Source organism: Nicotiana tomentosiformis, chromosome 3, assembly GCF_000390325.3.
Source record: "Nicotiana tomentosiformis chromosome 3, ASM39032v3, whole genome shotgun sequence".
Classification (NCBI taxonomy): domain Eukaryota; kingdom Viridiplantae; phylum Streptophyta; class Magnoliopsida; order Solanales; family Solanaceae; genus Nicotiana; species Nicotiana tomentosiformis.
The window spans coordinates 116,981,763-117,003,522 of record NC_090814.1 but is presented as its reverse complement, the minus strand read 5'-3'; the positions used below and the strand labels follow the sequence as shown (position 1 = coordinate 117,003,522).

The window sequence follows — 21,760 nt, the reverse complement described above, 5'->3', positions numbered from 1 at the left end:
TAGTTGAAAGCATGTATATATATATATATATATCACTTATATTGCTAGTGAAGCAGTTAGTCAGAAAGTATGCCTCACCTTGATCACAATTCACAAACTCTACTAAGTAAAACAGAAAAAGGACTCCAAAATTCCACATAAGCATACATCTAAAAAACATTCTATATATCCTCTTTCAAACACCAGATTGTACATTATTCATGCATATGTACAACATCACCAGCATTTTATACATGTATAAGTCCAATTTCAACGAGTTTCAGGCATGGCAGTGTTTAAAACTCTGTCTGGTTTTACTGGCTAATAAGCTCTAAAACAAGATACCACTCAAGCATAGCAATCTCATGTTCTTTTCATCCCGGGTTCACTATTTTTCAGCACATCTTGATCAAAACCACAAAGGAATATTAAAACTGGTATAAAATAAATACAACACTTGATCATATTATTTTAGACCTTTTTCGCTTTGGAAGATCAAAAGTAGAATTACAGTAACTTTGCTATTAGGACACAAAACGAAGTACTGATCTGCAGTATGCTTGTTGCTAAAATCTAATTCTTGTTCATCAATTAGTGCATTATCACTAGTAAAAAGGATCCTCGGAAAGGCCAGGGAAGTTCAGGAACATTTCGTATTCGCATTCTAGCATGTCTTCAACAAATGATGATGATGGTGATGTACCCTTTGTAGACAACGTGGTTTCAAAATCCTTCGTTGCTGGTGCGTTGTTTTGTCGATATTCTTGAGCTGTCCCAGACACTAGCTTTTCTTCTATGTTTACTGTCTCTTCTTGTTCTTTGAAATTTGATGGAAGCAATACATCGTCAAGAAGATAGTCACACCAGTTGACTTGATTACTGGTTAAAGAATGAGATGCAGATGATGATGAGGACGACGACAAAGGCGAAGACAAAGAGCAATCAGTTATGGGATTGGTATAGGAGAAGATTGCTTTTGGGGAATTGTTATTAGAGGCCTCTGTTACAAATTTTATAGCTTGTAACTCAGAGAGTAGATCAACAGGAGGCTGATTGTTGCTAGAATCATAATTGTTGCTTAAGAAACAATCTTCTGAGGTTTCAGTTTTTTGTAGCCTAATTGTTGTCACACAATGGCTGTTGAAGTTTGGAAATCTTTCTAGAGGATGCTGAAGTTGTTCTGGTGTAGACATAAATGCACCCTTTAACTCTCTGTTAAGAGATACAAAACGAGTTCTGGCTTTTGGGAAGCCACCAATGTTTCCATAGTCAGTGAGAATTTGAGAAAAGGGCTTGTGAGTGACTGGATCAATCCCCATTGCAGACAGCTTCTTTTTCAACTTTGTGTTCCACAAGTTCTTCACTTCGTTGTCTGTTCTCCCAGGTATTTGTTGTGCTATTATAGACCACCTGGGAACATTTGCAACAAGGGTGAGAAACGGACAAAGGAAAGAAAATACCAAGGATCAAACTCGGGCGGATTTAGGCCTAAAATACAAGGCACATAAACCCATGGTCTCTTTGCCAAATTAGGTATTTCATATACATATTCCTGTAATATTATCTGTTAGCAGTCCAAACAGGCTGCGCGGTGCACCCATGTTATAGAAATCCTAAATTCACCTCTGATCAAACTATAGGTTTACAACAACAATAACAACTCAGTATAATCCCACTAGTGGAGTCTGGGGAGGGTAGTGTGTACGCAGACCTTACCCTTACCCTGGGGTAGAGAGGTTGTTTTCAATAGACCCTCGGCATCCTTTCCTCCAAGAACTCCCACCTTGCTCTTTGGGTGACTCGAACTCACAACCTCTTAGTTGGAAGTAGAGGGCGCTTACCATCAGAGCAACCCATCTTGTCAAACTATAGGTTTACTTGAACAAAAATTTGGACAAGCAATGTAAAGGCAAATATTTGTCCATGCACCTTCTAAAAATTTGCAAATTTACAAAGGTGAGAAGTACAAACACTTATATTTAAGCATTTAACTGTTTATTTATAAAATCAGTTTTCGCACTTAATACTTATAAGCTACTATATATCAGTTAGGCTAAACGGGTTTTTTAAGTATCAGTGAGTAGTAACTATAAATGGCTTAAATTGTCCAAAATAAGTTACTTGTTAGAAGTCAGTCAGTTCAATTTAGTAAGGTGAGAGCATGATCGAAAGACCAGGAACTATTATATTTGTTTAGGATTGACACACCTGCTTCCTATAGTGGCATGAAGCTTAATGATCAGTTCCTCTTCTTGGTGTGTGAAGCTGTCCTCCTTAAGATCAGTCTTCAGGCGATTACTCCACCTGTTCTTCTGACTCCTCCCACATTTCCCAGTTCCTGTTCAAAATTGCACTCATATACACAAATCTTGAAATTTAGCAGCTGACAAATTGTTAAGGAAATGAACCTTAAGCCTAATGAAAAGACAACATCATATTCCTTCAATCAATTTTGGACAACCTAACATGTTCCGTGCACCTAATCAAGATAACTGGAGTGTGGATAACATAATATACGGCCCAACATTGGGTAAGACGAGAACATGGATGAGTTTTACTCTATTAACATGTTTAAAAAAATTGATTTGTGTATAACTCGTGATGTGAGGATTGTCAAGACCATCTAAGAAGACAACTCATTCTCTTATGTCTTAACCAATTTGGGACAATCTAACACAAATGAACTTAATTATGGATTTCATGTATCAATTGAAAAATAAAACAAAACAAGGAGAGATAGTTAGTTACCTGATTTCTTGGACATGGCCGTCCAATTACCAATTCCATGTTTGGAGACAAATGTAGATGTATTTGCATCCTCTTCCGTCCAATTACATCTTCTACTATGCACCTTATCACTGCAACAAGGTGGCCTCCCCATCTAATTTTCTCTAAAAAAGACTTATTTTCTAGCACTGAAAAAGGGGCAGATAAAGGTAACAACAAATGAAAGAATTCAATGTTGAAGAGACAATAATAAAATCCCAATTTTTGAACCTTCTTATTGATTTATGGATGCAACCCTAAAAGGGAGGCAAGAAAAGCATGGTATCACTTTCCATTTAACTATTTAACATGATGGAATGTATTTTCTGTCGAACAGTTTTTAGATGAACTATTAAAAGAAGTAAGAAAGAGGTAAATACTTTTAAGTTACAAAGAGCGTTTCAAATAGGTTCGAATTGGGTGAATGAATTTGGTTAAACATAGAATTATTATTTTGCAAATAAACTACTATATTCTACAAAGCAAAGAGTACTTCATGATCACAAGAAAGTAAATAGATTTCAGCTTTAGTTCTAAAGACACAAGTTTGAGAACTATTATAAACAAATACTGTATTCAACTAACTGAAGAAAAGCCAATATGAAAATGGCCATTTGAGCTCTGCTTAAGAACCCACAGCTTTGGCATGATAAAGAGCTATACTTCATTTTGGAAATTTGTTTGACATTCACTACCTAGAAGTAAAAGGAACCAAACAAAAACCATAAAGCAGAATAAAGTAGCTTTAGAAACATTTTCCAAGTTAAAATACTCCCATGCATGTTTTTCATTTGGTGTTCAGTACCTAAGATATGGAACCCGACCAATCCCTATCAGAACTTTTTCCATTCCATACATCTGGTTATATATGCATCAATTTCGACATAGTCCATAACCGTGAATATATAATAGCACAGGGCTAGGCAAATATAATCCTAATTAATTACAATCAGGGTTAAGTAATTTTTAAGATTTTAGGAAGGGGTTAAGCCCCAAGCTTAAGTTTTCGAGGTTTTTCACCTTTATTTGAATTCAAAAATATATATATGGTGGTTATTAGATGATATTTCAAATTTTCAACTAATCTTTGATATATTTTGTATATAGTTAAGTTTTTCCGTTTGATGTACTCGATCTATCAAATAAAATGCTTAAGTACTTATCAAATACATGTTTGGGTACAAAAATTGTTAAGAGTGTTGAAAGGAATAACAAAAAAAAAAAAGGAAAACAAATTGAGAGGGACAGTTCGAAGGAGAGTGTGTGGACTGCAAAGATGAATTCCAATTCCAATTGAGAGTGGAAACTAAAGATGTCACGTCCGATATGAAAGGGCAATAGCCGAAAACGGTTATCGTATACTTAGAAATTAGTAAGAAACAACATATGATATGATTTAGTTCACGAATATATTAGAAATAATTAAATTGGAGAAAGAAATAGTCCAACTCAGGAACGTAGTGCAACTCGGTCTATCTTCCATGAACTGGAAAATAGCCATTTAAATATATAAAAAAACGAGTTGTCGACAGCCGCGGCCAGATAGTGACCTAATCCAGGCTCTTAATATTTGAAATCTTCAAAGCAATGCAATCATACAATTATTAGACCTGACAAAAGAGGCCATTGGACAGGTCAAAATTAAGACAAGCTTATGCCAAATGCCAACTCTCAACACAGAAAATAATAATAATAATAATAATAATAATATGTCAACATAGCCATTAGCCAATTTTTTCAGAAAAATCAAAACCAATCCAAAGGGGTGAGTTATATAATATGTTCATGTAATCATTACAGTATAATTTAAAATCTTACTATAGGCCCTGTCTCTAATAGGCTCGTGATATTCTTTTTGAAGAAGGAATAATACAACATGTGGCACACAGCTTATACAAAAATCTTTCCAGATAACAGTCTAAAGCCCCATCCTCCACCCCATATTATACTAATATTTAGTATTATTACTTTCGTTGTCATTCATTAATGCTGTGAATAATTTATCATGATTTTCACAACATAAATAAGTATTTATTCGCAATGAAATAGTGTTCGATTGTAAAAAAGTTGGGGTGGGGGGTGGGGGGAGGCCTTTGGCAATTTGCTGGAAAACAAAATTGTAAGACCATAAGAGACCGTTTGATTCATAGACAAATTATACATTGATAGTGTTGAGATTTGAATACGGTCAAAACCGGTTTCAACTTTCGTATGATTAGTCAAGATTGGAACATAATGGACCGAAAATCATCTTCATAATATCAGGTATGAGATCAGAAACCAGGTTACCGAGCTCAAATTTCTAGGTCCGATCAAATACCGAACTAGAAGTCATTACCGAGCTCGAATCCAAATCGAACTATGATGCGAAGCGGCATTATCGAGCTTGAGAGCCAGAGACCGACCAATACCGAGCCCAAATCAATACCGGGTCCCGAGTCAATATCGAGCTCGAGTCAGTATCGGGCTCTAAATCTGGAAACCAACCAATACCAAGTCCGATCAAGATCGAGCCAAGGGATAAGAGCCATTACAGTCGCACTAAGGAGAGAGAATCTCGACGGGAATTAGGGAAAAACTATTCTATCATAGGTTTCCCATTATGTATTTTTAATTATATCCAAAGTAGGATCCCTCCACTATAAGAGGGGTGGCTATTATTTCTGTCAGTATCGGGCTCTAAATCTGGAAACCAACCAATACCAAGTCCGATCAAGATCGAGCCAAGGGATAAGAGCCATTACAGTCGCACTAAGGAGAGAGAATCTCGACGGGAATTAGGGAAAAACTATTCTATCATAGGTTTCCCATTATGTATTTTTAATTATATCCAAAGTAGGATCCCTCCACTATAAGAGGGGTGGCTATTATTTCTGTAAGGGATACAACATTAAGGCATTCATACACTCTCATATTATTGATATTCACAGAGAAAAACATACTGATATTTATATTTAGATTATCCTCTTGTGAGCTTTATACATTAATTCATCTTGCTTGTTCATAAAATAGCTTTCTATTTCAATATGGTTGGTATTTCATTCTTCATACAGTCGATACTTAGTATATTTCTACTTACTTTCCGATTTATACCAAGTTATACCATATATCCTTAGAACTACATATAAATTCAACTCTATCCGTTTTTCGGGTAAACAGTTTGGCGCCCACCGTGGGGCTAAGGATAACAGTGGTTGTTTGATATGAATCTCTCCAAAACACAATATTTTACACTTGCTCTCGGAAGTAACTTTGATTTCAGGTTGAAAATGACGAATTCTCAATTAATGGCCCTACCTATCGACAACGAAGTTGGCCTTCAAGATGAGAACAACAACTTAACCCCCGGGGGTGGAAGGCCATTCGTCGATCCCGTTGGAGCTCGAGTTGAAGAGCCAATAAACGTCAATTCACATGCGGCCATTGAGGCGAACCAACGTTCTGACCCTAAAAATAGCATTCATGGTGGAACTCGGTCTACAGCTCGAAATACCCAAAACGCTGAGGAAAACGGAATCAACTTGCGTATGATCTTCGAGATGTTGCAAGCTCAACAAGTAGCAATAGCCCAGTTTCAGAGCCAAACCCAGGCACCGACCAGACTCGAGCCCAGTCCACCTCAAGAAGTCACCCACAAAACGGAGCCAGCTATAGTAAGGTCAAATGAGCAAGAATCGGGGACTAATCCCGAAATTGTTAAGATACTCGAAGAACTGACAAAACGAATAGAGTCAGGAGAAAGGAGGATCGAGGCAAACGACAAGAAAATGGAAACATATAACTCCGGGTTGATCAGATCCCGGGGGCACCACCGATATTGAAGGGCTTAGATTCCAAAAAATTCGTACAAAAGCCTTTCCCCCCGAGCGTGGTTCTTGAACCGATACCAAAGAAGTTTCGCATGCCCGAGATTCCTAAATATAATGGAACGACCGACCCCAACGAACACGTCACCTCTTACACATATGCCATCAAAGGGAACGATCTAGAGGACGATGAGATCGAATCTGTATTATTGAAAAAATTCGGTGAAACCCTGTCAAAGGGAACAATGATATGGTATAATAATTTACCATCTAACTCTATCGATTCTTTCGCTATGCTTGCACATTCTTTCGTAAAAGCACATGCTGGGGCCATAAAGGTCGAGACCAGGAAGTCGGACCTATTCAAGGTAAGACAAAAGGATAACGAGATACTAAGAGAATTCGTATCTCATTTCCAAATGGAACGAATGGATATACCACCGGTCACAGACGATTGGGTTGTTCAAGCTTTCACTCAAGGTCTAAATGAACGAAGCTCAATGGCTTCACGGCGGCTGAAGCATAACCTGATCGAGTACCTAGCTATTACTTGGGCCGATATGCATAATCGATATCAATCCAAAATAAGAGTCGAAGACGACCAGTTGGGTTCATGGTCCGTTATAAAAAGGGACATCGACCGAGAACCAAGGTCAATAAGGATCGATATCGGCCGTATAATGGAGATCGTAGGGGGGAGCGAACCTTCACGCAACCCCGTACAAGGTGAGAGAAGAAGTGATCGGGGCCAAGGGTCATGGGAGCTGATGAACAGAAATGGGTTCGACAGGCATACCGAACCTAAGGAAGAACCTCGGTTAACGGAGTACAACTTCAGCATTGATGCATCCGCTATCGTGTCGGCTATCGGATGCATCAAAGATACTAAATGGCCTCGACCTATGCAGACTGATCCTACCTAGAGGAATCCCAATCAAATGTGCGAATATCATAGCACTCATGGACCACATAACGGAATATTGCAGGCAACTAAGGGAGGAGGTAGCCTGGTTATTCAACAAAGGGCACCTTCGAGAATGTTTAAGTGATAGGGCCAAAACCCATTTCAAAAACAGGAATTTTAATAGACAAAACGAACAAGAAGAGCCACAACACATCATCCACATGATCATTGGTAGGATCGATACCCCCTAGGGGCCGGTGCTTAAACGCACTAAAATATCGGTTGTAAGAGAAAAGCGATCCCAGACTCAGGATTACACCCCTGAAGGAACCTTGTCCTTTAATAACGAAGACGCGGAAGGAATCATGCAACCACATAACGATGCACCAGTAATATCTGTACTTATGAATAAAACTCAAGTTAAACGTGTGTTAATTGATCCAGGTAGTTCGGCCAACATCATTCGATCGAGGGTCGTAGAGCAACTCGGTCTACAGGACCAGGTCATTCCCGCAACCTTGGTACTAAACGGATTCAATATTGCATGTGAAACTACTAAGGGCGAAATAATCCTGCCAGTTAACATGGACGGAACCATCCAAGAAACGAAGTTCCAAATGATCGAAGATGATATGAGATACAATGCCCTATTCGGATGGTCGTGGATCCATAATATGAGGGTTGTACCCTCGACCCTCCACCAGGTTTTGAAGTTCCCAACATCGGAGGGAATCAAAACGGTCTACGGGGAGCAACCGGCCGCAAAAGAAATGTTTATCGTCGATGAAGTGATTCTGATATCATCATTATCATCAGCAAAATGACCAGATTCGAAGGAGGAACGGAATACCTAATAGCAATCACAAACGTCAGCGTCGACCTAATTAGAGAATTAGAAGACTCACGAAGATGATGAACATAGGATCCCTCGATCTTTCATGGTTCCCGATGATTCCGACACCACCTAATCAACAATCTAAGAACTGGAGCAAGTCATACTAATCGAATATCTGCCCCAAGTAAGGCTTAGTTTAATTTGTTTATGACTAATTATTTCTCTAAATGGGTTGAAGCACAGGCTTTCGAGAAAGTCAAAGAAAAGGAGGTGATAGACTTTATTTGGGACCACATCATATGTCGGTTCGGGATGCCATCCGAGATTGTATGTGACAATGAAAAATAATTCATCGGAAGCAAAACCAAATTTCTCGAAGACCACAAAATCAAAAGGATCCTATCAACACCTAATCATGCCAACGGGAACAGACATGCCGAATTGATCAACAAAACCATCATCCAAAATCTTAAGAAAAGATTAACCAATGCTAAAGGAAAATGGAGAGAAATACTACCCGAAGTCCTATGGGCATACCGTACAACATCGAAATCGAGTACCGGAGCGACACCATTCTTGTTGGTTTATGGCGTTGAAGCTCTTATCCTGGTTGAGGTCAGAGAACCTAGCATCAGATTTCGATAAGCAACAAATAAGTCGAACAACAAAACGATGAACACGACCCTAGAATTATTGGACGAAAAACGAGAAGCAACTCTCGTCCGATTAGCCGCTCAAAAACAGCGGATTGAAAGGTATTATAATTGAAGAAGCAATCTTCGATATTTTAAAATCGGGGACTTAGTGCTAAGGAAAGTCACCATCAATACCCAAAATCCAAATGAAGGGAAACTGAGTCCTAACTTGGAAGGATCGTATCAGGTTCTCGAAATCGTCGGTAAAGGATCCTACAAGCTCGGTGTGATAAACGGTAAATAATTACGAAGCAATTGGAATATGTCGCACCTAAAACAATACTACTGCTAAGGTACGCCCCTCACATGTTCATCTATATTTCGAAACTAACCCTGGAGTTCGACTAGGGACAGGGATGGATTATCTAACCCGAAGCCTTTAGGCCTAAAAGCACGCGTTGCACTCTTTTTCCCTTAGACCGTTTTTATCCCAAATGAGTTTTTCGGCAAGGTTTTTAATGAGGCAACCATTGATCGTGCTAACTTAGAACAATTCAACAGTATCCAAGGCCCCTTTACAATCAACCTCGAATACTGGGGGGCATTACCGTCGAATATATCAAGTTCGATCGTCAAGTTCGATGCAAGGAAGTTACTTCATGACAACAGGGTTTCGATAGGAAAAATTGTAAGATCCAAATGGTCAAAACGAACCATGCTCGTGTAGTTTGCTCGATCCCTGGCACAAAACATGAACACATGTATAATGACATAAAGAGAAATTTCTCCTTTACCAATATCTCATATCACAGAATCTATCCTCTATTTCGTGATCTATTATACAAACAGGCTCAAGGGCCGACCATTACCCCATAAATCGGGGACTGCCAACCGAAAAGTCAACGATATCAAGCCCCACATAAGCCTACGAGCTACATTACTTTGAGTTAGAGCAAACTCTCACTCGCCAATAAAGCCTACGGGATACACCACTTCGAGTTCGAGCAATCACTCACTCGACTACTAAGCCTAAGGGCTAATCTCATTTCGAGTTCGAGCAATCACTCACTCGACCACTAAGCTTACTGGCTACATTACTTCGAGTCCGAGCAAATGCTCACTCGATCATAAAGCCTAAGGGCTATATTACTTCGAGTCCGAGCAAACACTCACTCGACTATTAAGCCTACGGGCTACATCACTTTGAGTTCGAGCAATCACTCACTCGACTACTAAACCTAAGGTCAAACCTTTTTCGAGTTCGAGCAATCACTCACTCGACCACTAAGCCTATGGGCTACATTACTTCGAGTCCGAGCAAACGCTCACTCAATCATAAAGCATACAAGCTACATCACTTCGAGTTCGAGCAATCACTTCTCGACTACTAAGCCTAAGGGCTAATATTATTTCAAGTTCGAGCAATCACTCACTCGACCATAAAGCCTACGGGATACACCACTTCGAGTTCGAGCAATCACCCACTCGACTACTAAGCCTAAGGGCTAATCTTATTTAGAGTTCGAGCAATCACTCACTCGACCACTAAGCCTACGTGCTACATTACTTCGAGTCCGAGCAAACGCTCACTCGATCATAAAGCCTACGGGTTACATTGCTCCGAGTCCGAGCAAACGCTCACTCAACTATTAAGCCTACGGGCTACATCACTTCGAGTTCGAGCAATCACTCACTCGACTACTAAGCTTATGGGCTACATTACTTCGAGTCCAAACAAATGCTCACTCGACTACTAAGACTACGGGCTATATTAATTCGAGTCTGAGAAAACGCTCACTCAACCATAAAGCCTACGGGCTACACCACTTCGAGTTCGATCAATCACTTGACTATTAAGCCTAAGGGCTACATCACTTCGAGTTCGAGCAATCACTCACTCGACTACTAAGCCTAAGGGCTAACCTTATTTCAAGTCTGAACAAATGCACACTCAACTATTAAGCCTAAGGGCTATTTTTAATTCAAGTTCGATTAAACGCTCACTCGGTTATAAAGACTACATGGTCCGACTTCGATCAAATTGCCTAAGGCCTCGAACTTATGAAAACTTTCATAAGGCATGAATGAAACAAAATCTTCACAAGGTAGAGAATAAAATAGAGACAAGTCGGGAAAGGAAAAGATCTTTGTATATATATAAGGGTATTTACAACGTCCGATCAGGACCCTACACAAAAAATCAAAATGGAACAAACCCTAAGTTTCCTGGTTATCTCCGGGGGAAGTCTCTTCTCCATCGGGCTCCTCCCCACTCTCATACCCACTCTTGCTCCCATCATCATCATCATCATCATCGGAAGCTAAGGCTCCGGCATCGACTTCAAGATCTTTAGCCTTTTTTTATCTCTTCGATAAGATCGGAACCTCGAGTATGGATCTCCTCGAGGGTTTCCCTCCGAGATTGGCATTTGGCGAGTTCAGCAACCCAATATGCTCGAGTTTGAGCGGTCTCGACTGTCTTTTTTTCTTGTACTTGAGTGGCCTCAGCATCGGCCCGATAGACGGCCACAAATGCATCTGCCTCAGACTTTGCTTTTCCGACTTCAGATTTGGCCTTGGCAAGTTCAGAAGCCAACCAAGCCTCGAGCTCCTCTATTTTTCTTGCTTGAACCTAACTCTTCTCCTTCATGCCTTGAATTTGACTTTCGGCCGATGATAATTGGGCTCGAGCAGTCTCTTTTTCTGCAGCGAGGCGGTCCATGCCTTCTTTCCACCCTAAGGCCTCCACCCTTATCGTATCGGCCTCCTCACGAAGCAGCCCGATCACCTCAAGCTTCTGCTGCAGCTGTGAGATCGAAATATTAGCCACCGTTCCCAAATCGAGCCCATGAGCTTTTAAGATTATCATTACCTGCTAGGTCAGGTCGGTCTGATCTTGGTATGCTTTGGCCAACTCGGCTCGAAGATCTTTGATCTCTTCCTCTTTCTGCCCATTAAGAAGTTTGAGGGCATTTCTCTCTTCAGAAATCCCTCGAAAGTCGGCCTCACGTCGGCTCAGTTCCGTTCGAGACTTGGAAAACTCCTATTAATGAAGAGCTAAAGCCTATATGAAAAAGAGAAAAAGTTAGGTAGAAAATGGAAAAATATGACATCAACAAAGGGAATCGAGACTTGCCCGATTCAGGGTTCGTTGAACTTCGAAGAAAAGACCCAACACGTCACTCGAGCCGGCAACATCCTCAATACCGGTAAACAAATCGCAAAAGGGGTCCTCTCCCTCATGGGCCCCGTCTACCTCGAGGGTCCCCAAAGCTCGGGCTTCCCGAATCGCCCCTTCGGAAAAAGTAGGAGAGTAGGGAAGTCTCCGATTACTATTGCCCCAAGCGAGTCGCTTGGGGCGTTCTCTTCATTTCGAAGAGCTTCAGGGCCGGCCTCTTCGGATATACCCACTGTTTGTTAGCTTCGGTGGGAGGCATCCTCAATCTCCAACGACTCGAGGACTTTGCCCGAGTCCTTCTCCGACATCCCCTCAATTCGAGATGGAGCCTCATCAAACGTCATCGACCCCGCTGCCTTTGGGGCATCGATGATTTTCTTCACTCGGGACACCAGTATGGACCCATAGTTTCCTTCTTCCTCTTCGTCTTCATCTCTTAGACGCCGAACTGATTCTTCGATCAAAGGGATAATGTTCTTCCTTGGCTTACGAGCCGTCTTTGTCTTAAGTGTTGGATCCTCGGAGGTAGAGGCCCTTTTTTTTTTGTCCTTCGCCGATTTTGGAACCGGGGCCAAAGTCTTTTCCTCGCCATACGGGGGCCTCATAACCGCATCTTTGCCCAGGCCTACACACAAAAAAAAATGGTTAAGTATAAGAAAAACATTTTGTTCGAATCATCAAAGACATGGGAAAGAGGATTACCATGATTTTTGGCCTCCCATCGGCCCTTTGATAAATCGCTCCACGAGCGCTCGGCATATGTAGAGATCGAAGCCAGGTCTCGTACCCAGCTCTTAAGATTAGGAACTGCACCGGGCATCCAAGCAACCGCTGCATCGCAAAATGGATATCAGTGGGAAAGAAACAAAGGAGCAAAACAATAGGAGCTAACAGTAGAATTATACTTACGCTTCATGATCCATTCCTCAGGAAATGGCATCTTCTCGACCAGGATTAGGTCTGAAGTCTTTATTTGAACGAACCTGCCCATCCAGCCCCGGTCCTTGTCCTCGTCTATGCTCGAGAACATCACTTTGGTAGCCCGGCGCTGGAGTTTTACTAACCCACCTCGATAGAGGCGGGGGCTGTACAATCTAATAAGGTGGTCGAGGGTGAAAGGCATCCCCTCAACTTTGTTCACAAAGAAGCGGATCAGAATAACGATCCGCCAAAAAGAAGGGTGGATTTGGCCTAGAGTTACTTGGTATTGGCGGCAAAAATCGATGACAACAGGGTCGAGGGGGCCCAACGTGAAAGGGTAAGTGTACACACTTAAAAACCCTTTCACATGAGAAGTAATATCTTCTTCGGGAGCCGGGATTATCACTTCTTTGTCCTCCCAGTTGCAATCTTTCCTTAACTGTTCAAGATGGCCCTCGGTTATCGAGCACATGTACCTCGATACTAGCTCGCATCGACCAAGAACCGGCGAAGCTTTGTCGATCTTAAAATTGGAGGTAAGAACACACCCCCGGGAACACACTCCTCAGGTCGTGGCTCCACCGGTGTTTTGTCGCCGACGGGCGGCGAAGATGAAGCTTTTTCTTTCTAAGGAACTATTTTTGACGTTTTCGCCATTGGGATTTGAAAATTGAAGATAGAGGAAAATGACAAGATTTGGTGTTCTAAAGAGGGATTTTGCAGTGAAAATCACAAAATTCACAGATGAAGAACCCAGAAGATGCGAAAGGGAACTTAGAAGATTTGGAGATGTAAAAGTAAGAAGTGATAAAAAGAGGGGTTATTTATACTTTTATAGGGTTGGCAATGACGGTTCAGTATCAACAATGGTCGACCATCATCTGACAAATATTTAATGCCTTGGTAAGCTGAACCGACGGGACATCTATCACGTACGTCATGGTCGGGCTCGATGCAAACGTCAGTTTGTATCGAGTCATACCGCTTGAAAATTATGTCGTTTCTCGCCACATTCTTCCCGAGAAATGAGGGGACTATCTGTATACAGTCAAAACTGGTTTTAACCTTCGTATGATTAGTCACGATTGGAACATAATGGACCGAATGTCATCTTCATAATATAAGGTATGAGATCTGAAGCCAGGTTACCGAGCTCAAATTTCTAGGTCCGATCAAATACCGAACTCGAAGTCATTACCGAGCTCGAATCCAAATCGAACTATCATGCGAGACGGCGTTATCGAGCTTGAGAGCCAGAGACCGATCAATACCGAGCCCAAATCAATACCGGGTCCCGAGTCAATATCGAGCCCGAGTCAGTATCGGGCTCTAAATCTAGAAATCAACCAATATCAAGTCCGATCAAGATCGAGCCAAGGGACAAGAGCCGTTACAGTCGCACTAAGGAGAGAGAATCTCGGCGGGAATTAGGGAAAATCTATTCGATCATAGGTTCTCCACTATGTATTTTTAATTATATCCAAAGTAGGATCTCTCCACTATAAGAGGGATGACTATTATTTTTATAAGGGATCCAACATTAAGGCATTCATACACTTTCATATTATTGATATTCACAGAGAAAAACATATTGATATTTATATTGAGATTATCCTCTTGTGAGCTTTATACATTGATTCATCTTGCTTGTTCATAAAATAGCTTTCTATTTCAATTTGGTTGGTATTTCATTCTTCATACAGTCGATACTTAGTATATTTCTACTTACTTTTCGATTTGTGCCAAGTTATACCACGTATCCTTAGAACTACGTATAAATTCAACTCTATCGCAGAGTTATTTTTTAGTAAATGCTTTATTTGTTGCGTTTAGAATTAGCATGAATTTGTATAATTTAAAATGTATATTTCTTAAACAAAATAAAAAATTATTTACTATATGAGGGTTATTTTCGTTTTAGTTATTTTAATTCATGTAATACTAATACGTGTAGTATGATTTTGCATTTTATCTCACATTTTAAGATTTATAATATAGAAATTTTCGCATAATGTATGTGAATATCAATTATGAAAAAAAAGGGCAAATGCAACCCAAACGATTTGTTAACGATGCTATATTTTGTATCAAAATTATTTCTCCCAACGCTACCAACCAACCAAATGCCACCTAAGTGACTGACTTCGTCATCAACGACGGAATTTACTAAACAGATTCCTAGTTTCATTCATTTGAAACAAAAAAAGACAACCTTTATTTCTTGTCCATTTTTACAACATTAGTTCTCTCGTGCAACTTTATAAGCAATAACTCTCTTTTCTTCTCTTGGGGGTCCCACCTCTAATGCCTAATGACATTTACTTAATTGAATACTTTTTTGTTTTTGTTGGATATCTTTTTTAATAAAGATTTCTATTTTGTTGGATATTACCACTAACTTATCAACCATCATCAATGAATTATATGTGTAATTTCATTTTGTTTTCAATGATTTAATGAGTAATTTATTGAACATACTCACTAACTCTTTTTCTTCTAGAAATGAAACACTTGTTGACTCTTAGTAAAAATATGTTTCAAAAGGTATTCTATTTACACTTTTAACCGATATTTTTGGTGATAGCAAGTCAGTGAGAATATACAAATTATCATTCCAAAGAACTAAGTAGTGCTTGTTGCTATTATATATCAAGCATTAATTGTTAGTCTCGCTAAAGAAAAGCTTAATATTTTAATATACTTGAAAGCTCTTCCTAACCAAGTGTTAAAGAATAAAATTTGGACGTCTTCAGTTTAAAATTGTAAGACGATTATCCACAAATAGCACAATGGGAACAACACTCCTACTATGAACATTAAATTATATTTGCAAATATATTACAATTAATGTGAACGCCTCCTATTATGATCATTCTACTTAGATAGGAAAATATTCATTAAAACATGTTACTTTTTAAGCTTTAATTACTTGTAGATATCTTGCTTATGTTTTTCCAATTTTGGTTTACCTGTCTTTTCCACTCTGAATGGTTACTTTGTGTTTTTGAATGGTATATGACTTATTCTTGCATTATTTCGCATTTCCAGGCGTTGCAATAATTACAATTAAAATGGCCGATGATGTTTAGTTCTAGTTTAATAGTTACATATGAAACTTCCAATTGCTACAATTTTTTTATCCAAATCTGACGAGGTCACCTTCTATATGTAAGCTTAAATACAAGGAAACAAGTTTAAAATGACTAAATAGACGAAATCCAGTTACTCATTAATGGGTCAGATATTGCATTTGGAATCATTGTGTTTATAATATTGTTACTAATTACTTACTACCAAATTAGTTTACATCCTTTTAAGAACTTACCCAACAGAAAGTCTTTATTGACAAGTTGACTTTGATTACCAAATGTGTGATATTTACTGTCTTACTAATTAAGATATTTTTTTTGTTGCAAACTGAAATATGAATAAATTAAACATAATGTAATCCATGTCAAATACTATACCATGATTTATTTAGTAATCAAATTTAAACTTGTCAATATAAACTTTATATGATAAAAGACCTAGAAAAACCTTCGAAAATTTTACGCAACATAAACAACAAGTAATTTTCAATCATTTCTGCAGAAATTTCTGGAAGAAATTTGAAAAAAGGCTTGTGAAAAATAAAATATACTATTCTACAAGGTCATTCGATCTATTAAGTTTTGTGAATGAAATTGAGGAATTAACAAAACATTTCAAATATAGGAAAAAACTTAAACATTTTACGCATTTAGAAAAAGTAGAGGGTGTCATGATAAATTCGCAAAACATTGAGGTGCGTATATGAAATTAATTAGCAAACAATTTCCAAGGTCTTTCTCCCCTCTCCTTTTCCTTCCTTTTCAGAGAATGAATTAAACATACTACCTGATAAAATATACTTTCGGGCCACTTTCAAACCAGTAACCTTTTCTAATTTGAATTGAAAAAGTATAAAATTTCTTTTGTTCTATGAAGGTCACCGACCCAATAGCCTCTCTTCATTCTTCTAAGTTCAATCTCTCTCTATTTATCTACTTACTATTTATAATTATGGTATAATCTTAAGTTCATATGACCCCCTCTTACTAAACACGTCTGTGATCCTGTTTTGCTGACTTATTAATTCTCTCTTCTTTTCTCACTAGTGCTCTCCCTCTTTCTTTGCCTAGCTGTTTTGTTGCAAAATTTTATTTATGATCGTTGGCCATTGAAAGAGGGGGTTTACAGTTTTGTTTATTGTGGGTTGGGTTTGAATTCTTAAAACATGAAGAGAGCAAAATTGGACATGTTCATGTCTCTGAGTCGTCAAAGATCGGTCCAAGTTTTGATTTTTATAGGCCTTGTTTATGTTTTAATGGTGGGTTTTGAAGTTCCTTTCGTCTTCAAAACTGGGTTCAGTTTAGTTTCTAAGGAGGGTGAGGGTTTTGCTAACCGCCATTTGAATTCCAAGGCTTTTGTGCTTGAAAGTGAAGAGGACGTGGAAGAAAAAAAGGCCCCAAATCGCCCTCTTGATGTCCCACTTAGGGTTGGAATTTCCAATCAATCCAATTCCAGGCCCGAGAGAAAAATCAGAGAAATGCACACTTTGTTATCTAATTTAGTTTTTGATGGCAGTTCCGTAAATATGAATAGCACCGATGGATTTTCTGGGATTTTGAAATCAGCAAAGGAGGCATTTGAGGTAGGGAAAAAGTTCTGGGAAGAGCTTGAATTGCACAAACAAGAAGTGGTTCCCGTAGAAAAAAGTAACACGACAGAAGAATGCCCACATTCGATTTCAATTTCCGGGTCGGAGTTCCAAGAGAAAGGGAGAATTTTGGTGTTGCCATGTGGGCTTACATTAGGGTCTCATATTACTGTTGTTGGGAAGCCAAGGAAGGCCCACCCGGAGCATGACCCGAAGATATCTTTGCTGAAAGATGGCCAATTCTTGATGGTTTCACAGTTTATGATGGAATTGCAGGGGCTGAAGACAGTTGATGGAGAGGACCCGCCAAGGATTTTGCATTTTAATCCACGACTGAGGGGTGATTGGAGTGGGAAACCCGTGATTGAACACAACACTTGTTATAGGATGCAGTGGGGGACAGCACAAAGGTGTGATGGCTGGAGGTCCAAGGACAATGAGGAGACTGGTGAGAACAATGAATTTTGTTTATTGAATTAACTTTTAAATATTGTTTAGAAAATTCTATTACTCCTATGTTTTATTGAGCAATTGAACTTAAAAGTTTGTTCATTTATGTACTAGTTTAAGTTAAAAATCTGTATATGTTCTTCAGGCGCATTGTGGGGTGGGGTGGGGGGAATAGGAGCTTGTGGTAATGCATTGTAAGAAGCCTGATTATTGATTTTATGGTATTGAAGGAAAAAAGGATTAACTGAGAATGCATTGTAGTTACATCTGTATCTGTTGTCTTGTGAAGTAGATCAATGTATAGGTAACATATGACTCTTTTGCAGTTGACGAACAGGTTAAGTGTGAAAACTGGATTCGAGATAATGACGAAAATCATTCTGAGCAATCAAAGTCCTCATGGTGGTTAAACCGGCTTATTACAGGGCGAACAAAGAAGGTGTCTATTGATTGGCCATTCCCCTTTTTGGAGGATAAGTTATTTGTGCTAACTCTTAGTGCTGGCTTTGAGGGTTATCACATAAATGTTGATGGGAGGCATGTGACCTCATTTCCATATCGAACAGTGAGTAACATACTACTACATTCAAGTTCATACTGGATTATTGAATTGAACTATCCTTAAGGTTCTCCTTTGTGCTGTTAGGGATTTGCTCTTGAGGATGCCACTGGTTTGTGGATGAACGGTGACATTGATGTTGATTCAGTGTTTGCTGCATCCTTGCCGGCTACACATCCTAATTTTGCTCCTCAGAGACATCTTGATATGTCAAACAGATGGAAGGCACCGCCTCTCCTTGATCAGCCTGTAGATATGTTCATAGGTATTCTTTCTGCTGGCAATCATTTTGCTGAGCGAATGGCTATAAGGAGGTCTTGGATGCAGCATCAGCTAATCAGATCTTCAAATGTTGTGGCTCGATTCTTTGTTGCATTGGTAGGTTGCTATATTGGTAGCCTATGGACCCTATTGCAAATATCTTTTGCTATTAACATTGGCACTGGTTCTGTTAAAAATGTTGACTTAAACTTGGGATGGATTTTGACAGCACGCAAGAAAGGAGGTAAATGTGGAGTTAAAGAAAGAAGCAGAATTTTTTGGTGACATCGTCATTGTTCCTTATATGGATCACTATGACCTCGTGGTTTTGAAAACAGTTGCCATCTGTGAATATGGGGTACGTTTCTAGATTTGCCCTTAGATGTTGAAATTAGTTTTGCCCCAAAAAGTTAATCTCATTTATACGTTTGGTTATTTGCAGGTCCGTGTAATATCTGCCAAAAATATCATGAAGTGCGATGATGACACCTTTGTGAGAGTGGATGCAGTTATCAAGGAAGTAAATAAAATACCTGAAAATAGGAGCTTATATATTGGAAATATCAATTACCACCATAAACCCCTACGTAGTGGTAAATGGGCAGTGACATATGAGGTAATAGTTTGGATCTTCTTGTGTGACATAAAGAGTAGTGGTGTAATGAGGACTTCATAATTACCACATTATGGTGAATAATCAAAATACTTGAATTAAGTGAGTGTTCTCAAGAGATTAAATGGAGGGTATTCGGATGAATGATGCACTAGTTTCACAACAAATGCACCAACCAAAATAGTTGTCTTAATGGAGTAGTTTTCTTAATGTTGCCCCTTCACAATCCAAATTTGTCTAAAAAATGCTCTCAGGTTTAATCTCTGTGGCCTTGTTCATTACTATGATACGCTGAGTATCTCATTTCGTTTCCCTTTCACTGTGTCGTTTCAGGAATGGCCAGAAGAAGATTATCCGTCATATGCAAATGGACCTGGCTACATTGTTTCATCAGACATTGCAAACTTCGTTGTCTCAGAGTTTGATAGTCATAACTTAAAGGTACGCAAAAAATTCCCGCTTCCCCTCTGTTTGTGTCAGTTCAATGAAATATCTAACGAAGCTCCCTGACTTGCAGTTGTTCAAGATGGAGGACGTGAGCATGGGAATGTGGGTTGAGAAATTTAATAGCTCAAGGCCAGTGGAATATGTACACAGCTTGAAGTTCTCCCAATCTGGTTGTGTAGATGATTATTATTCAGCTCATTACCAATCACCTAGGCAGATGATCTGCATGTGGAACAAACTACAACAGCTAGGCAAACCTCGATGCTGCAACATGAGATGACAATTAGAGATAAAGAGAAGGGTAACTGAGAATTGAGCAAGGGGAGTTAGACAAGTTTTTGCAGTTATAGAAACCATGATCTGTAAACTTTCTTGAACACTCGGTTTTAGATATGATATATGGGCTGCTCAGGGGCCCTTAAAAATTCATTCTTTTGTTATCTCTACCTTCTCTTTTTTTACTTTCTATTTTTTGATACCTTTTCCAGCCTACCTGTTATTGTATAAAGGTATGGACATACATGTGCAAAGAGAATATCCAAATACACTCTTTTATGTGTCCTACATAGCATAGAATCAGAGCTTGATATTCCAAGCAAGTTTCTTCCATTTTGCTTAAAGTTCCTTACACCCACCCCCCCCCCCCCTTTCTCCTAGCTAGAGATTCATTTTCCAAGTTTTTTGGTTTGTCTTTGAGGTGTATGGTTGACCTATTCAATGTACAAAAGGATGTTACCACCAAATTATTGTGTCAAAGGCAAGGCCGGTTGTTGTGGGAATGTGGGGTAGTTGATGCTTGCTATGTGGTAACCAAAGTTGATTTTGAAACATGAAAAGGACTATTTGAAGCGACAAAACATAGGCAGGAAGGTCAATGGTTATTGGCTATTCATTCCATTTCAAAGGAGAATGACAGTTGCACCAATTAAGATCTCAAATCTTTTAGCAGTGTATATAAAAATAGCGGACTGCAATTGAATTGGAATACGGGGGTTTGCTATCAAAGTCCAAAATCAACCACCTCTTTGTGGGATTGAACCTGTTTCTTCTTTCTTTCTAATTTGGCGACAATATAGCTATCTCCGAGGCGAACGATTTTGAAAAGAAGAATTTACTTAAATAGTGCATGTTCAACCGGTTAAACTGAAAATAGTCGATGAATGTATAGTATATATATAATTCATATATAATGTTTGTATGGATGTGCATAATCCATATAATTTATGTATACTGGATATGAAAAGTAAACAATGAATTTGGCCGGCTATGTATGTAAACATCCCTTTGAAAATGAGCTAACAAGCATGTTAGGAGAAATCAAGATGGCTCGAAAAGTATGTTAGGAATGTGTGACGAATTTTAAACTACATAATTAATGTTTCTCTTAATATAAGTAATTTACTTATATAGGAATGGAAATGCAAGATAGCATGGAAGGTAGATCTTTCCTTTCTCTGTTCAAACTTCAAACGTGAGCTGAACAAACCATATGTGGGAAATTCCATAGCCAAACATCGGATTGAATAACATAGTGTGTTATGTCGGGTTAACTTTTTTGTAAAACGAGCAATCAAACAAGCTTTAAGGAATTTTATTGATACGAACTCTTCTAAGAACGTGGTTATTGGCATTAATTGGAATATTTAAAAGGAAAAATCAATCACACTAACGACTCATATTTCTTTTCTTCTTCAAATTTATAGCATTTCTAATGTTTTTCTTTGCAAA

General features: G+C 39.0%; 2 protein-coding genes across 3 annotated transcripts; one reads left to right on the top strand and one right to left on the bottom strand.

Annotated features, from left to right (window-relative positions):
* Nucleotides 1-419: 419 nt before the first annotated feature.
* On the bottom strand, nucleotides 420-3,535 carry LOC104121645 (transcription factor MYB8). The gene is made up of 3 exons (XM_009633692.4): nucleotides 2,728-3,535; nucleotides 2,188-2,317; nucleotides 420-1,389 (listed from the first exon to the last, which is right to left on the bottom strand). The coding sequence occupies exons 1-3, from the start codon at nucleotides 2,858-2,860 to the stop codon at nucleotides 585-587; spliced, it is 1,068 nt and encodes a 355-aa protein (XP_009631987.1). The 5' UTR covers nucleotides 2,861-3,535; the 3' UTR covers nucleotides 420-584.
* A 13,354-nt stretch (nucleotides 3,536-16,889) lies between these two features.
* Nucleotides 16,890-20,641, top strand: LOC104121647 (hydroxyproline O-galactosyltransferase GALT6). 2 transcript variants are annotated; one of them, XM_018766724.2, is made up of 7 exons: nucleotides 16,890-18,150; nucleotides 18,578-18,717; nucleotides 18,799-19,089; nucleotides 19,202-19,330; nucleotides 19,415-19,588; nucleotides 19,919-20,026; nucleotides 20,103-20,641. In XM_018766724.2, the coding sequence occupies exons 1-7, from the start codon at nucleotides 17,280-17,282 to the stop codon at nucleotides 20,310-20,312; spliced, it is 1,923 nt and encodes a 640-aa protein (XP_018622240.1). In that variant the 5' UTR covers nucleotides 16,890-17,279; the 3' UTR covers nucleotides 20,313-20,641. The 2 variants fall into 2 exon arrangements, with proteins under 2 accessions (XP_018622240.1, XP_009631988.1); XM_009633693.3 differs by having other exon boundaries at nucleotides 16,891-18,150; nucleotides 18,479-18,717.
* The last annotated feature ends 1,119 nt before the right edge of the window (nucleotides 20,642-21,760 follow it).

What these genes read in the sequence shown, in the direction of transcription:
- LOC104121645 (XM_009633692.4), bottom strand. Translation starts at nt 2,860, where the DNA reads ATGGGGAGGCCACCTTGTTGCAGTGATAAGGTGCATAGTAGAAGATGT. An exon ending in GGCCATGTCCAAGAAATCAG is followed by an intron (nt 2,318 to 2,727) that starts GTAACTAACTAT and finishes AATTTTGAACAG; the next exon opens with GAACTGGGAAATGTGGGAGG. An exon ending in CATGCCACTATAGGAAGCAG is followed by an intron (nt 1,390 to 2,187) that starts GTGTGTCAATCC and finishes AAATGTTCCCAG; the next exon opens with GTGGTCTATAATAGCACAAC.
- LOC104121647 (XM_009633693.3), top strand. Translation starts at nt 17,280, where the DNA reads ATGAAGAGAGCAAAATTGGACATGTTCATGTCTCTGAGTCGTCAAAGA. An exon ending in CCTCATTTCCATATCGAACA is followed by an intron (nt 18,718 to 18,798) that starts GTGAGTAACATA and finishes TTGTGCTGTTAG; the next exon opens with GGATTTGCTCTTGAGGATGC. An exon ending in TTGCCATCTGTGAATATGGG is followed by an intron (nt 19,331 to 19,414) that starts GTACGTTTCTAG and finishes GGTTATTTGCAG; the next exon opens with GTCCGTGTAATATCTGCCAA.